Here is a 17,155-nt window from a genome sequence, read left to right on the forward strand (position 1 = left end):
GGAGTGGGCGAATTCAATGAAAAAAAATATTGGAAAATGATAAAGGTATACATATCAATAAAAATTCTATTTCTGATGATAGAGGAACGGAGAATATGTGTGCAAATGGTGAATGTGGGAAAAACAGAGAAAGGCATGGATTGGGGGAGGGAGTGTACAGATAAAGAGGGGGAGTGGAAGAATGGGAGAGGGGAAGGGTGGAATATAATCTGAAGCGTACACATGGTATAAGAAGACCTTTTTAATTGAGCGTAATACCAGATAGGCCGTATAGATGCAGAAAAAAACGAGCTTTCAAAAATGCTTGATTGACTCTCAAGCAGGCTCAAAATGGTACATTAACATAATGCCCAATCAGTTCTAAAATTAGCAACATCAATATTTAAAATGAAAATATTGTGGAAGCAATATTGAATGACTTTCGAACTCTGTATTTTACAGTTTGCGTCACCATTGCTTTGCAATATTTCACAATTATCATCACAATCATTGTATTATTCAATATTTTCCTTGTATTTTGTTAACGTATAGGCCTATGATGCGCTCCATTATGTTGGTTCCTAGCGAAGGAAAACATCTTTTACAAAACAAATTCATTACGAAAAGAATGAATTAATAAAAAGTAACGAAAAAATGTTATGCACGAAAAATGGGTTAAGTAGATGGGGGAAATGGAATTTATGGAATAAAGATTAAAAAAGAGAGAATTCTTTAAATAATCATGTGCTTTCGGAGTAATTAAGGTAAAAAAAAACATACACACGGTAACAACGCTTTTCATTTATACTTTTTTGGTACAACTTTGTTTACTGAACCTTAAAGCAGTTGTTAATAATTAAACAACAAAGTTGAAGTTTTGATACTTAATTCTCAATGAATTTATCATGGCTAATTTTCAATATATTTTAGTTAAATTACAAAGTTGAATTCTTAACGCTTAATTCTCAATAATGAAGCATGATGGTTGTTTAAACTGTTAAACGACTGCTATGGGTTCCAGTGTTGTTTAAGTTTTAAGCAACGTTTATACTGTTTATACTAAATAAATTTTACCATTTCTTTATTATCACGATTATTTTTAATAATCAAGATGCTCAAATTACTGTTTTGTAAAATCAATATGAACTGGTCACATCGTTGGTCACAATGTTGGGACTGTACACTGTCCACACAATTGGTTAAAAAAATGTACCCAACTCACCAGCGTACCTACGGGCGGGGGGGGGGCAGTCTGCCCCCCCCCCCGACGAGTCACACCCATGCAAGGAAGTATCCCTGCCCCCCTGACGAGCTTGGAGACCCTTTTTTTTTGCTTGTCAAAATTTTGGCGGACGAATTTGCCCCCCCCCCCATCTGTAGAAAATCCTAGGTACGCCACTGATCCAACTCTGGGCAGTTTTTAACCAATACTGTGTAGTTTTCACCCAAATCACACATTAATGGTTTAAAACTACCCAGCATTGGATAAGGTTTTAACCAGTTGTTGTGTGGACAGTATGTTGCCCAACCTCTAAGCCATCCATACCATATTTTGAATAGATTTGGTCATATCTAAAAGCAGAATGCGCCTTGTTGTAACCCATACGCCATGACGGTAAATTGCCAATTTATCCACTCACGACACAGTCTACCTCCATTTAGTCTATAATGTCATTCCGTCCATCAACATTTCGTCCGTATACATTTGGTCCATTAATCATTTGATCCAATCATCACTTCGTCGAATCACCATTTAGTGTATTACCATTAATTTGTCTTATGACCAGTTGGTCTAATACCCATTTTCATTTCATTCAATTGACACTTTAGTTTAATTAGACCAAATGGTATATGGAATAAATTGTTTTTGGACTAACTAGTTATTAGATGGAATGGCATTAGACTAAATGAAAGTAGACCATGTGGTGAGTAGACGAAATGATGATGAACCAAATGTACACGAGTTAGCAATTGGACGAACTGGAAATAAACCGCCATGACCAGAGGAACGGGGTGGAGTGTGTGCCTCCTTGTCAATATTAAATGCTGTACAGCAACACGAAAGAAAGGATCTAAAATCACTCACCTGGTTATCAAACGATTCCCCCAAATCCACAATCAAGTTTGGTCAAATAAGTTAAATGTGATCACCACCCTTGCTTTATACTTGATTTGTCCTGATGAAGCAGTATTCTTCATGTTGTGCATGCTCAATTCCATCGAATTGGACTGGGAAAACTATTTTAAATCAATAATTGCCCCGCAAAAAGACAGGCGAAAAGATTATAAGCTTAAGAGGTGCATATTAATCAAGCTAAAATAAATAATCAATAAACCAATGTGATCGTAGTTCTTTTTCCTAAGAAAAGGCAATTTTGTAACACACGCATCCACATGCACACCTCGACACTCATATCACTTTCATTTCTATTCCATCTTTATAAGTCTACAAGCTCTCAAATTGCATTTTCAAATTACCAGTCTAAAGAGCACACCAATCACAACAATAATTACGATGAAGTAAATATGGATTTTCCTTCTCATATTTTTAAAACTTTTAAAGTTTTATTGGTTTATCATAACAAAATTAAGTGATTCATGATTATTAAAAAAGAAATGACAATAATTTTACACGTAAGCTCTGATGAATCAATTTGATTAGTATTCTGTATGAACATTGATAGCATAAATAGCAATATAATTAATGGTACTCGTTGAATATTTCAATGATTGTGCTTTACATTGAAAACACGATTGCAACTACTCCATACTACGATAACATAAATAACAAAGAAAACAGAGAACAAGACAAATTTTGTTTATGCTAAAACAAAGCATTCTGGCACTTTTGACACTGTGCATAAATTAAATGAGTAAAATATATAACGAATAAACAAATAAATAAAATCTTGATTCATGACAAATAAGCATTTTGTTTATTACGTAATGCACATGGATGAATTTGTCGAATTTTCAGGAATACTAATTCGACACGCAGAAAAAAACATATTTAGGCTTTATTTCTCTTGTTTGCGATAAATAATTGATGTTGGAAATGTTCCAAACATTCTGGAAGTTACATTTTTAAACATTGTTAGAATTACGTTTGAGCCAAGCCCTCATTTTAATGTATTTCATAATGGAATTCAGGAATTATAGTGATTATCAATTTACGTTTGATAATTAGTTATCACACGTAAAGTGCCTTTTTAGAAACTGTAGACAAATTAACACTAATGTCACCTATTGTCCCCCAAGTCACTCAAATATCCCAACAATTTATCCAGACAGAGAAGGTTAACAGGTTTTTTTAATGTACTTCTGGAAGGAATTTCGATACTGTGAATCTCGATTTTTATTGAACTTTAACACTAAGTTTACCCGTAACATAATAATGATCATACGAGGTTGAATATTTAATATTTAATGATCATACGAGGTTGAATATTTAATACGAAATTAAAAGTACAGATCAATTTTATATGTAATTAAAAAAATGCTGATTAATACGATACAGGGTTCGAGTCTTACAAAATTTGATAGGGAATCAGTGACGTCTAAGACCTGTACTCTATAAAAAAAATGTGTTAATTACAAAGCAATTTTTTTATGATCCATATTGAGAGTGAATGAAAGAGTTAAAATTGTCTCTCTATTCAAAGAACACCTTGATTAACAGACATCAAATATAATACATTGAATTATATAGTATGAGAAGTGATACCTGATGCCAAACTAGACCAAATTAAATTAGTGAAAAAATTAAAGGAACTTTGATTTGAAAGAAAATATCTGTCCAAGAGTTAAGGAAATATTCAAATTGATAGCATGAAACATACTACAAAACATCTTATTTTGGACAACCCTCACTTATCCTGGTTTCAATTGCATAAAAAAGAATCAATGGCTTAAGTGCATGATATCTCCAAACAGTCATGATGGAACGGCAAAGTCAGTTCTTTGTTGTTTTTCTCCTCCTGATTAAATTGGGCGACTCCCATTTTTCTTCTCTCTTTCCTTCAAACTCAAGATTGAATCAGACAAAATAATGAATGAGATAAGAAGGATTTAATTTTCTTTTTTTTCCTGTGGCGAAATTGCCTTGAATATCAAGGCATTATAATTTCCAGCTCTCTAGCTAAAGTCCTTGCAAGGAAAACGTTCTCTAGTATGATTATATTGTTTGGTTTCCATGCCAGTTTATGACGTCACGGACCGTACTTCATTTTTGGGGAAATATATCAAATGTGCGCCCGACAGGTCTGAGTGAAATTGTATATCAGGAGATGAGTTCTCGCTCTTCATTTTTTTACTTTTCATCATCAAAGTGGCACTTTTCATTAAAAGGAATAACAAAAGGGATGCCGGTCATAACAGCGGTGTAGATTGCTCTGTAAAGCGGCATAAACAGTGTGTCTTACTTGGGGAGTGGTTGGGTTTCTTTAATTTGTCTGCATCTGCGCCATAAATGATGTTAAGCCGAACGCCTAGGTGGATCGTTGCTACTCCAAGTCCCTTGAAATTTTTAGCATCAAGAAAAAAATTGATAATCAAACATAACCATTTCTTGATACAGACGTGCCAATAATATCTGAACAAAGATAATTATTGAATGTTTATGATTGAGAAACGTTTAAGGTATGTATCTTTTAAAGAAACTGATCACATTGTCTAAGTATCGGATTCAATCAGTCATTCCAGCACACAATGTATGCACATTCTCCACTCCCTGGGGAGTATTTCAGTCGGTCGCCGGTGAGGCAACTGACTGGTACTGGTAAAAAGGTACTTTATTAAAGGTTTATCTTTTAAAATTCTTTTAAATGGTATTATAGTCAAACTTCATTAAAAAGTACTCGTTATACTTAATGACATTGATAAAGCTAATCCTCAATATTGAGATATTGAAATGTAATAAAGTCAGAATATCATCCGAGTTACAATACAGCAAGTTCCAAGGCCTGTTGTATAACGTCAAAGTTCTGTCCGAGTGAATGAATGTACATGCGGCGTTTTGCGTGATGTCATATGTGTTCCGGATTCGAAACAGTAACATTGGTCAGGGAATTTGTTGTACGCTCAAAAAAAGTCCGATTTCATTTTCATTTTTGTCCCTTGCAACTCCGTGCGAGAGTGTAATGCCCAGGTAATGCCCCTGCCTCCCAAGTTTTTGGTCAGGGTATGGTCGTAGGATATTGAATTACACTTGGTCATTTGATATAAAGGTCCGTTTAGAAAAGTCACTCCAAATTAAGAATGATTTTTATTTAGACATTCTGTACATATATCGTAAGCCCGATCGTAAGTCCTTCGACAAAGGGTTCTCCGGTTACAATGGCAAGTATGGTGGGATAGAGACAAGTCATTAACAGTTCATGAATTGATTGTCAAAGATCAAAGTCAACTACTGTATGCAAATACGTGTAGTATGGGTAGAATACACTCAAGACATTCATTGAAAATTAGTAAAGATATGTTACAAAACAGGCCCTACTCAAAAAGTTCCTGCTCTACAAACTCGGTATAGTCAGTCCCTTTTCTCAAGCTAACAGTGAGCAGTTGTTTATTAGAGTTGCCAGTCTCTCAAGCTTTAGGATCAACGTGTGCATGGTTGGAAGCTCCGTGGTTTGTCGTATCATAATCTGGTGATCATAGTGCAAGTTTCAGTTAAGTTGGAGTCAAAGGGATTCTCCGGTTATTAGTCAGAGATATTTCCATTGTTCATCATTGTATCACAATATACTTGTCGAATAATTTAAAATTAATCATTAGTTGAAATAACCTCTTGATACAGTTGAGAGCAGATTGGAAAGTCCTAAAATCTAGAATTGACTACGTAGTGGTACAATTCACAAATAGGTCTAATCAGTACAATCCGCGTCAGTACATCATAATAAACTGACAAATCTGCATGTCAGTTAAAAAAAATGTATTATAAACCAAACCAACATTTTCATGGAATCTTTTCCATTGGTTAATATAGGCCCTAGAAGACCAGAGAATTGGCAGTGAGATTTGTAGCCGTGCTGCTTAGTTATGTCTATATAGTACTGTTTTGCTGCCTATTTTAAGCAGATGGAGACTGTGCCAGTCCGGTTGTCAGTTCGGAGTCTTCGCCAGAGTAATGTAAGTATACGGCTAGGAGGGTTGGTCAGTGTTGTAGGCCACTGTTTCGAAAGTAAATCGTGCAGTCGATTTGCGCCAAGCACGATCAGGTCAAAGAAGCCGATATATAATTATGGTTATTAATGAATGGTTAGTCGTCACATATCAAACACCGCTTTTAATGTAGTTATTGAACACATGCAAAAGACTCACTGAAATTGTCAGAGTCGTTTACTTTGTTTATTCATCTGCTCGAGTAAGTCACATGTCTTGTTACAGATTAAGTCACTGGTCTTGAAAGTAATAGGAGTTCATGTTTATACGCTGTCCAACGATGATACGATTAAGTAGTGTACGTTTTTGGAAAAATCGGTCGTAGAGGATAAGTTTTCAATTCCATAAAAAGTCAAGGTACATCCTTGTTCAAATTAACTTCGGTTTATTCGGAAAATGCAGTTTTATATCCAAGAAATATACACAGTAAACTTTCTTCAGTGTTCATGGTTCAAGAAATACAGAAAACCGTGTGTTAAGTCTACATGTCAAGTCTGTCAAAGGTTCTCAATTACTGATCGATTTCATTAGTGTTCTGATTATATGCATCTTCATTTCATAATAAAATTTTATCCTTAGTCTTATTTCTCTTCTTGAATCAGGTCGTGTTTTTGTTCCTGGCTAGTGCTCATTACAGATCATACGTGTCAGGTTTGATGAAATGAGCTTCCTAAGTAGTCACTGATCTTGAAGTCTTTGTATTAATATCTGGAATGACATGCACCAGCCCGACTACATTGTTAATTCGTAAAAGTCGTGGTGGTAATATTAGTAGCTGTATACTGGTAGTAGCAGCAGCAGCAGTAGCAGTAGAAGTAGTGATGGTAGTAGCAGTAGTAGTATTAGTAGTAGCAGCAGTAGAAGAAGTATTAATATTGATAGTAATCATGCTTATAGTAGGAGTAATATTACTAAAAGTAGGTAATAGTAATATGAGAAGTAGTAGCAATAGTAGTATTAGTAAGAGTAGAATAGTAGTGATTGTAAGAGTAGGTGTAGTAATAATAGTAATATAGTAGTATTAAAGTAGTAGTAGGAGGAGTAGTAGCGGTAGAAGTAGCAGTAGAAGTAGTAGTAGTAGTAGTAGAAGAAGAAGTAGAAGCAGCAGCAGCAGTAGTAGTAGTAGTAGAAATAGAAGTAGTAGTAGTAATGGTAAAAGGAACAGTAGAAGTAGTATTAGTAGTTGTAGAAGTAGTAATGGTAAAAGTAACAGAAGTATTAGTAGTGGTAGTAGTAGTAGTAGTAGTAGTAGAAGTAGTAGTAGTTGTAGAAGAAGTAGCGGTAGCAGCAGGAGCAGTAGTAGTAGTAAGAGTAGTAGTTGTTGTTGTAGCAGCAGATGGTAATGGTAGGGTTAAACTGCAAATTCGTCTACTCCAAACTCGTCTACTCACATGATCTACTTTTATTTAGTCGAATACCATTCTGTCCATCAACATTTCGTCTAACAACCATTTGGTCCATCAACCACTTGGTCCAATTATCACTTCGTCTAATTACTATTTCGTCTCTGACCATTTCGTCTCATAACCAGTTGGTTAATATCCATTTCATTTTCATTAATTTTGCACAATTAACAATTAGTCTAATTTGACCAAATGGTATATGGACAAAATGGCTATTGGACCAACTGGTTATTAGATGAAATGGTGAGTGGACGAATTGGCAATTAGACCATGTGGATAGTGGACGAACTGATGGTAGACCAAATAATAGTAGAAAAGTTGGCAATTGGACAAATTGGCATTAGACGAATTGAAAATAAACCAATGGTAGTTGTAGTAGTACGAGTATAGTAGTAGTAGTAGTAGTAGTAGTAGTAGTAGTAGTAGTAGTAATGGTAGTAGTAGTAGTAGTAGTAGTAATAGTAGTAGTAGTAGTAGTAGTAGAAAAAACAGGTTTTGTGAAGTCCAGTCACCTGGGTGAGATTATGTATGCTGTCGGACTACTCTATGTTAAGAACGAATGAACTATGTTTTGTCTCATGTCAACGTTCATAGTTTCCTAAACGTAAATTAAACGTCACAGAATTGCACAGAAACAGTCTTACAGAATGGATGGTAAAGTTAACGGTCTATTACTTGAAACCGGGGAATTTCAAGTCATATCATCAATAAGTTGTCTGTCATTTTGCTTAAACCAATCCTTGGTGGATAATGAGTCGACAAGAAAATGATAAAGTTCTCTTTCGTAGTTAAATGGCTGTTATGTGCAAATTTAATGAAATGCAGGTACCTTTTTCCGCAGTACCAGCTAAACGAGCATTTTGTCCGAGTGATATTTTTACCAAGTCCATAGGGTAAACAGGTCTTGTCAATTGACTCTTATCACCACTGAACATATTTTCATTCACAAACGTTTATCATTACCCAAAACTTTAAGTATGTCAAAACAACCGTAAATGTTCCGTAAGGTTTACCAATGTCAAAATCATCATTCTTTAAATTTTCTTGCAAGTTCGTTCATTTTTAAACGTGTCTGTTCACTTCAAAGGTTTGAAAAAAGATCATGTGATTTCGTTACAGTAACAACATGCCCATGTAATGGTTTTGTCAGTAATTATTGCTACTGTGCACCAGTCCCGGGGCCTACCCTGTTGGCTTTTTTTTATATGGTCCTTTTGATAAATTTGACGTCAAGTAATCGTACATGTTAGTCGTCATTTGGGCTGTGTCAACTAACTTACAGTTAAGCCGATTTACTGGGGAGCGTTTCATCAACAGTTTCGTCTGACAAGTTGTCAGATCCGATTTTCCTTGATATTGATTGGCTGGTAACCATGGTTTGTAAGATAACTGTCCGATGAAACAAGACTTGTCGGATAAAATGTCTTACAAATCCTTTCAGGAAACGCTCCCATGTTCTTAAAATTGGACTAGATAATGAAAGGTAAATGCTTGTTTTGGCAGTGGGCAGTATCATTGCCGGAAGTTGTGTCAAAGATCAAGGTACTAAGTAACAGACGAACGCCCTGTCGAGGAAAATATTCAGCATGGTCATCGGAAGTTTCAAGGTAGGGTTTGTCAGGATTTAGTCAAATTGCTTACAGTAGGTAGTTCGTTGAGTATTGGTCATCACGTTAGTCTGTCGTCAGTGGCGGACCGTGACCCGGAGGAGACAATGATTGGAGGGGCATTGCATTGTTTGGGAAGAATGCTATGCCCCTCCAATGCTTTGTCTCCTCCGGGTCACGGTCCGCCACTGTCTGTCGTGTAACACTTAGTCAATCTTTGTCAATGCACATTATGTTTTGTCCTTGCCTGTCTGTGACGAGTTCCGTCAACTACCAAGCTAGAATACGTTTAGTCGGTCCTTTAAGTGTTCGGCGAAGTCTTCGTCACTTTGCTGGTTTGCTTTTTCTGGAGAGTGGTCTTCAGTAATCATAGTTTTCGTCTATACGTCACAAATTCAAGCACGAGTGTCATGTTTAGTCGTTCATTGTTTGTTAATATTTCTTTTAAAGTCGTCACCACGGTGGCCTGTCATTTTGTGAATTTACCTTTTTCGATCAATAATCATCAATATAGGCCTCTTGGAATATTTCTAAAAAAAAATTTCGGGGAGATATGTCGTACCCAACTGCAGTGAAAGACCAAACCAGTCCAGAATACTGCGACATATCCGCTAAACTGGAGCTTCAGATTCCACAACCTAGCACATGACGAGGAATCTTCTCTTCCTTGGCGCTTGTCTGGTGCCAACATTATATGTAGTAAACGTCCGTTAAGTAAATTTTTCGTGATTTTTTTAGCATATCTAGTCAGTCCTAGTATTGGAAGAAAAAAAATCGATGCAGCTTTAATAACAAAAACCACTTAAAGTTCACAGTTCACAAGTCTTTCGCTAATGTCGGTAAAGTTCATAAGTACTAAGTTTGAGGGTTTAACCGTTAATTTGGTCATGATCTTTTGTTTAGAAGCTTAAACTGATGATTTATTGCCATTCTGTGCGTTAATCTGTTCGTCGTCGCTTGTCATGGTGCATGGTTGACTATCCGAATATATGCCTTTTTGTAAGGAGCCAGTCACAAGAATTCTCGAAAATTGTTCGTACAATGTCTGCCTCAGTCCTAAGTGCGCTTAGCAAGTCTTGAGTTTTGCATCACATTGATGACGGCCAGTGGAATTAAACACAGAATCATTGGAAATCATTCTTTGGTTATTCCGTGTTTGATTGTAGGCGGCTAAAATGTGATTTAAAGCATCTATCTTGCAAGTCACTGTCATGCTTAGTTAAGTATTTCGTCCAGCCAGTCAATGGAGCGTATACATGAATTTAACGGTTGTCGTATTGCTGTGATGTTCGTTACTGTAGTTCAAGAGTGTTTCGATAGGATTGGGCAAAAATACATATTATGACGTCACTTTTATTATAAATGAAATAGGAATATTCTTTGTAGTATTTCTTGCTTTCCCAAGGATATGGAAGGAGCAGTCGCCCCTCTCTGCCAGCGTTTGGGTTCGTTCCAGATCAAAGTGAAAGTATGGTAACGGTTAGATAATTAAGTCATCTGTTTAACATGATCACACCCTTTCCAAATACATTTGGATTTTATAAAACATTAACTGGAGTGATAGAAGAGCATATTATCATGTGCTTTCTAAAATGAATTCATATTCTGAAATAACATAGTCAGATTCATAATCTACTAGACTTTTATGTTAGATGGTTGGGGTTTTAATTCAATAGAATGTAAGCCCCTTGCATGATAATGATATATTATTGTACACTTTATTCCCACTAAATGTTCCCTAACAAGAAACTTATCTCCAATCGGAATATCGTTACCATGCAGTGCCATATCTCGTGGGAGAGGGGGGTGGGGTGTCCAAAGTAAAAAGAGAAGATAGTAGTCATGTAAAGTCTGATTGCCCCGATTCGTCACTGAAGTCAAATATATTTCATATAGTTCTAGATGTCTTTGGGGGAAAGGTCAGAGTAGTCTGGTACTCGAAGTCTATGCTGTACATTCAATATCTCGTCATTGCGCTGTCTCTCGCTTTGCCGAAGATTAAAGTCGGCCCATCGTATCTTCTTTTGAGCGGGACAATAGTTCATATCACTTTCAATAAGAATACCAATTTGAAGAAAAATCAATAACTCATAAATTCTATATACGGCTTGGTAATTGGAATTGAGTTAAAGAAGAAATCAAAGATCAACCTTATATCTTTTAGATGATTCAACCGCTTGATTTGAGGCTTTTATTTTCATCATGTACATTTGAGAAATTGGAGGAAAGAGGTCACGAAAAGAGCTAGCCAGACCCAATGGGAGTTTCGTCTTTACATTTTGGAGGGAAAGGTGAGTATGATATTCGACCGACTTAAACGGGTGTTTGATATTACATTGAAGTTGTATATGACTGGATGTTCTCTCTGCTTCTGGTGCATTTGAAATGGCATTAGTAAACAAGGCAATTATTTTACTCGAGATAAAAAGAAGTGACCAGAACACTTCCCACGTTGCCGTGACAGAATGTTAATTGAATACCAACGCTTTGCTTGGAGGGTGCAAAATGGTAACTGACACTTTAGGAAAGCGTCGAAGAGTATCAGCTCATCTCTCAAGTTTACCTCTCCACAGCTGCCCCGCTGTGTCATGTCCAATTTGCGGTGAAACGCCGACGTCCAGCGAGCAGGAATGCAACTCGGTTGCGACAAAGAAAAGTGAAACATTTCGGTCTCGATTGCTTCCAAATAAACTGCATACTTTTCCTTATTGAATCAACGACTTTGGATATTGAACAATAAAAATTCCCCAAGCATATCGAGAAATGGGCCAACGACATGACATGAAAAAAACCCCACCATACTTTAAGTAAATTTCTATTGCCAAAAGGCGTTTTGAATGAACTGACAATACAACTATAGAGGAATAAAAGCGCCCAGAGTGATTGCAAGATATTTTACCGAAATGTAAACGAGAAATCTATTATTCGGAGAAAACTTTAGATTGATAGATATATTCAGCATAGATAAAAGTATAGAAAGAATGCAAAATATCAATCAAGAGTTGATTACTTTTGTGCGCGACAAGTCGAATATAATACTGGCAAGATAAATTACTTTTTGGTCGTGCAATCTCTACATTAAATAATGAAATACCAACGAAATCGAATGATGGAAATACACAGGTTATAGTCTCCGATCCATGACTATTATATTTCGGCAAGAAAATGAAATAATTTTGCAAGGTAGGATCTCGCCCCTTCTTACGGTTGATAATTAAATGCGAGTTCAACGACGACACATTGTGTTGAATACGACTTGTAGTACCCCAGATGGTGATATTGAAATTCAGCCTAATCTTCTATAACGCTTCGATGATATTCATGTTACCATGTTATAACGGGGTTTTCCCCCTTCAAAGTATTAAAATCGTATCATAAGTAGTACCATACGATGATTAGTTGGTGGGCCGGAAGCGGTTAGGGAAAGTTGACACCCTTTCAGTATATCAATTACCGATTTTTTAGACAATGCGTGGACAGAAGGTAGTACATTTATCAAAAGACAACGATATTAATAATATTTTTCCTTAATGTCATACTTCCGTTTAAAAGGTAGTATGACATTGTTTCAAGTTGGGCAAACATCAGTGGGACGATCTGACATTCCAAATGACATACTATTTCTGTTAAACGAATACAACATTTATCTTTGGGAATTACCATTCTTGACACTATACAATAAATATACATTAGATGCTAGAAATATAATTTATCTCTGTAAAACATATTAGGTCGTACGGTAAACGTAAAATAGCATTCGTCAAAGCATATCAAAGTGTGACTACACGTGATCAAAAAATACAATCTTGAGTGTTTCATACAATAAAAGTGCACGAAAATGAAGGAAGACTGCGTCAGCCTTTTATACTGTGGTCTGTTGCTCCTGATTCGATCAACAAATCCGAGATGGTTGACATTTGGGCATCCTTTCAAGAAGCTCGTCGTAAGATGTTTTCTCTGCCAAATATACTTTTGGCCAATCAGATCCAATGATTATAGTAGCTTAAACCAGTTGCTGGGGGCAATCTCTGACATGACGCTTCATGAAAGCTCCACTTAATACACTCGACTGGTGGTCCAAGAAGCGCAATGTCAGTGAGCTTTTCTGTCCACTGTTGCAAGCTACCGAAAGCACTGTACCTGATTGGCTGAGAGCATAACTGTAAGTGAACATTACAGATACGACGCTTCATGAAACCCTCCCTATCTTCCATGTACCACACCTGTATATGATGTAGTACTTACGCTCCAGTCGAAAAGAGCAGGCCTCGAGAATGACATTGAATGTTCTTGTCCATCCATCTATATACGACAGATCAGCGATTGTAAAGTCATGGTTCATGCTCTCTGGATCAGAGTCACATTAACTGCCAGAATATCGATAACCTTGACTACATCGTTGTTAGAAGAATGGTTTAAAATTAATTGAAATGTTTATCAGGAGAGAGTAGACAGGGTTATCGACGGGGAAGGTAAACCAGGTTTCTTATCAAGAAGATACCAATGACTGACGTGTAACTTTTTGAACGTTTGAACCTGTGTCTTCAGTAGAAATTACAAGTACGTTGAGATATGAGTGACTCGATTGTTTCGTCTGTCTTGAATAAAATAATGCGCATTTTCACCTTCACATAATCGCATATTCTATGTCATGTAGATTTGCTGGCAGAATAAAATGCGATTAAACTCTGGCAGTGCATATGACTCTAAATTCAGAGGCATGCCTCATTTCATCTTTCCCGTCTTCTCGCATGTTGACGTTGCTTGTGTTGCCGCCGGTGACGAGGTGTCCACTGGCACGTAAGAATTCTTTTAAAGGCTCTGCGAAAAGTTGCATTGCATAATGCATAACAAATTGGATTTAATGTGCTGTTAAGGTAACACAGCCAATATGCGACTTCGAAACTTTTGGAGACGGCCGCGTTGCTGAATCCGCTAAAAGAAATGAGCACCAATACACTATACGGAGTCCATGTGATGATGAAGGCTAGTAGAATAGCGCATAGTGTTCTTGCTGCCTTCTTTTCTCGTATCAATTGCGACTTTCGTTTGCGATTCACGTTGGTTTTGGCGCGACTTGCCATCTTATTAACCATCGAGATAGTGCTTATACTAAGATTAGACTGACTGTTGGCAGGTGCTTTGTTGTTACTAGCTACTGAGTTCGACCTAGATTTTTCAGTTCCGTTTGTTTCCGGTGGCATGAGGCGAGTTCCTTCTTGATCTTGAATCAAGGACTGTTCTCTTTGAGGCGATTCCTCCACCATTGTAATTTTAGGGAGTTTGTCCTCTTCGCTCGCATTGGGACTTTCATCCGGTAGCTTTATGAGTATGGTGTAAAGAGAGGCAGCGAAGCTTTTATTATTATCACTGGAGTTGTTTTCCGTTGAGGCGAGATTACCGTTCATTTGAGTGGCACTTCTAGGAGATTCTCGGATAGTGTGGTGCCTCGGAGAGTCCGGAGGTAAGATGGGTTGTGCTCTTGATCCCCGTCGTGACTTGAGGCTGGTGGAGTAAGACATCGTGGACGGTGAGTTATGATGTATTGTTAAATCACTACTATCGTCATCTTCATCCCCCAAATCGGCTATCAGACAGCAAGGACAACGGAGACACTTTGATTGGCTTCTGACCCGAACCCCGACTTCATCATCCGTATCTTCACTGGAAAGAAGTCGGCGGGCAGGTGGACTGGTATGACCACCTTCCTGCAGTCTCTCGAGCTCCAAAGACCTCTTTTCTGTTTCGCGCCATATTTTGTAATACAGCGTTCCCATGAGAGCAACGGGTAAATAAAATGCAATTAGTATAGTTAAAACATTAAGCGCAACTTCATCATTGATAAACTGAATATAGCAGTCGTCGTCCGGTACGTTTCTTCCTTCGCTGAAAAAGAATTGCCAACCAATAATAAGTGGTATCCAAACTACAACCGATACTATCCAGGCCAACGCAATCATTATCTTAGCTTTCCTTGGAGTTCGATTTGCTCTGTACGTGAGTGGTCGAGTCACTGACAGGAATCGATCAAAACAGATGATGCACAAATTCATGACGGATGCGTTGGATGCGACATAATCAATGGACAGCCAGATATCACAGAATATATTTCCCAATCTCCAACCGTCCTGTAGAAGGTACAAGGTGTAAATGGGGATAGACAAGGCGCCGATGATTATATCGGCGGTAGCGAGACTGAGGATAAAGTAATTGTTGACGACCTGAAGCTGTTTGTCCATGTAGAAGGACAGCCACACCATGACGTTGGCGCTGACTGTGAAGATTGCAATAGTGGCACTGGTGATAATGATGATGATTGCTTCCCATAGTTCGTGATCTCCGAACGGCTGCAGGGCCGACTCTGTGTTGTTGTCGAGTGAGATATTGCTGCTGAAATAGTCGTAGTCGGATCCAACGACGCCAGCCGTGGATATGGCTGATGTAGGAGTTAGGGTATGCGGCATAGCCACTCGTGAGGCCAGCCAAGCCAACCAGTCAGCTACTCACTGCAGAGAGAGGTTGGGAAAAAGAAAGAAAGAAAAAAGTTAACACTCTAAAGTGGAAGTACACGTCTTTGTGGTACATACAATTAGACATTTGGGGGAATTTACATCTGTATAATTGTAAAAAAAAGAAACACATTATGGTACTACTTCAAAATAAGATTTGAATCTTGACCCTGAAAGGCAACTACCAAAGAATAATGGCTTCGCGGCGAGGCAAATATAATTTTTCAGGAACACAGAGCTAAATTTTGTCAGCACCAAGTCCCAATCTATACTTTAGACAAGATTGATCGAGCCCGTGTTTCAAGTATCAATATCTCGGTGCCCATACAATCGTTTCGCATCAGCTACTTTTTCCCCTTGTCAAAAGAAAATGTAAAAGTGTGCGAAATATGTTGTCTGCATGCTGATCACATGCTACTTTTATCTATTTTTTAATATCTATTTCCACAAAAAAATATAATGCATGTCATAACAATCAGTATTACTCGAAGTGTGGGGGGGGTCACTAGAAGCTAACATGCTTGTTAAGAAAGACTCCTGTTAAAAAAAATGCTCCTTGTAATATAAATGGTACACATCAAAATCGTACAAATTATTATATATAGATATAACAACTTATGTGCTTTTATTCATACTGAATCTTAATAAATATTGTTCGCCCACTCCTATGCAACGTTCTCATTTGTAGAATAAATATTATTCATAATGTGTGTCAACATTGCGAGTAAGGACCGCCATCGGCTTGTTTATACTACTAAATCTCATTGGAAAGCTAATGAAGGGGAAATAACAGGTGGCGATGTATAAGGGAATATGAATATAGAAACAGAGGAATATGAAGGGTTAGGGTGATCAGACATGGAACTCTTACACAATTTGAAAATACCCTGCGTCACAGTGGAATGAAACATTCGGGGCTACAAAACACGCTGACACTTTTCCAACTGTTGGAAACGAACATGATTAGTATTAATCAATATAAAACTCTATACTTATATCACAAAATAGAAATGCAATTTGAATTAAGAAAATGGCCAAAAGAGAGAAGGAAGAAAAATGCTTCAATAAGATCACCTTTTTTACCACGAGGCAGGCTGACTAAACGAAGAGCTTTTTAGGAAATCAGGACAAACATCCCTGTGGGATGTTGCCAGACGGCAAACTTGGTAAATTGATACATCCAAGCATGTAAAAGAGTATGAATTCTTGTTTGATGTGTCTGACAGTCGCAACTCGAGTCGTGCCCATGGCGGTTAAGTGTCCACAAAACTATTAATAAATAAGTCCGCCATGTTCATGTTGTGAGCAAAAGTGTCTAAACCACTAGCGGAATTACTTCTAATAATAAAAAAAGATTTCTCTTTATTGACAAGAAGAAAGAGAGAAGCAACGCTGCTAAAAGCTAACCAAGTCTCACGTCTGGTAAAAGTGTCCGTAAGTTACGAGCGACTTTACGAACGATTGGTGATCCTTCCATAGGTGCTAAATCATCATCATC

At 37.3% G+C, this 17,155-nt stretch overlaps 1 protein-coding gene across 1 annotated transcript; it reads right to left on the reverse strand.

Annotated features, from left to right (window-relative positions):
- Window positions 1-9,211: 9,211 nt before the first annotated feature.
- Window positions 9,212-15,649, reverse strand: LOC121418676 (muscarinic acetylcholine receptor M1-like). Its single transcript, XM_041612659.1, has one exon. It carries the CDS (start codon window positions 15,610-15,612, stop codon window positions 13,879-13,881), a length of 1,734 nt encoding a protein of 577 aa, XP_041468593.1. The 5' UTR covers window positions 15,613-15,649; the 3' UTR covers window positions 9,212-13,878.
- Window positions 15,650-17,155: the final 1,506 nt, after the last annotated feature.

The sequence above is a fragment of the Lytechinus variegatus genome, chromosome 7 (genome assembly GCF_018143015.1).
Source record: "Lytechinus variegatus isolate NC3 chromosome 7, Lvar_3.0, whole genome shotgun sequence".
In the NCBI taxonomy this organism is placed as follows: Eukaryota; Metazoa; Echinodermata; class Echinoidea; order Temnopleuroida; family Toxopneustidae; genus Lytechinus; species Lytechinus variegatus.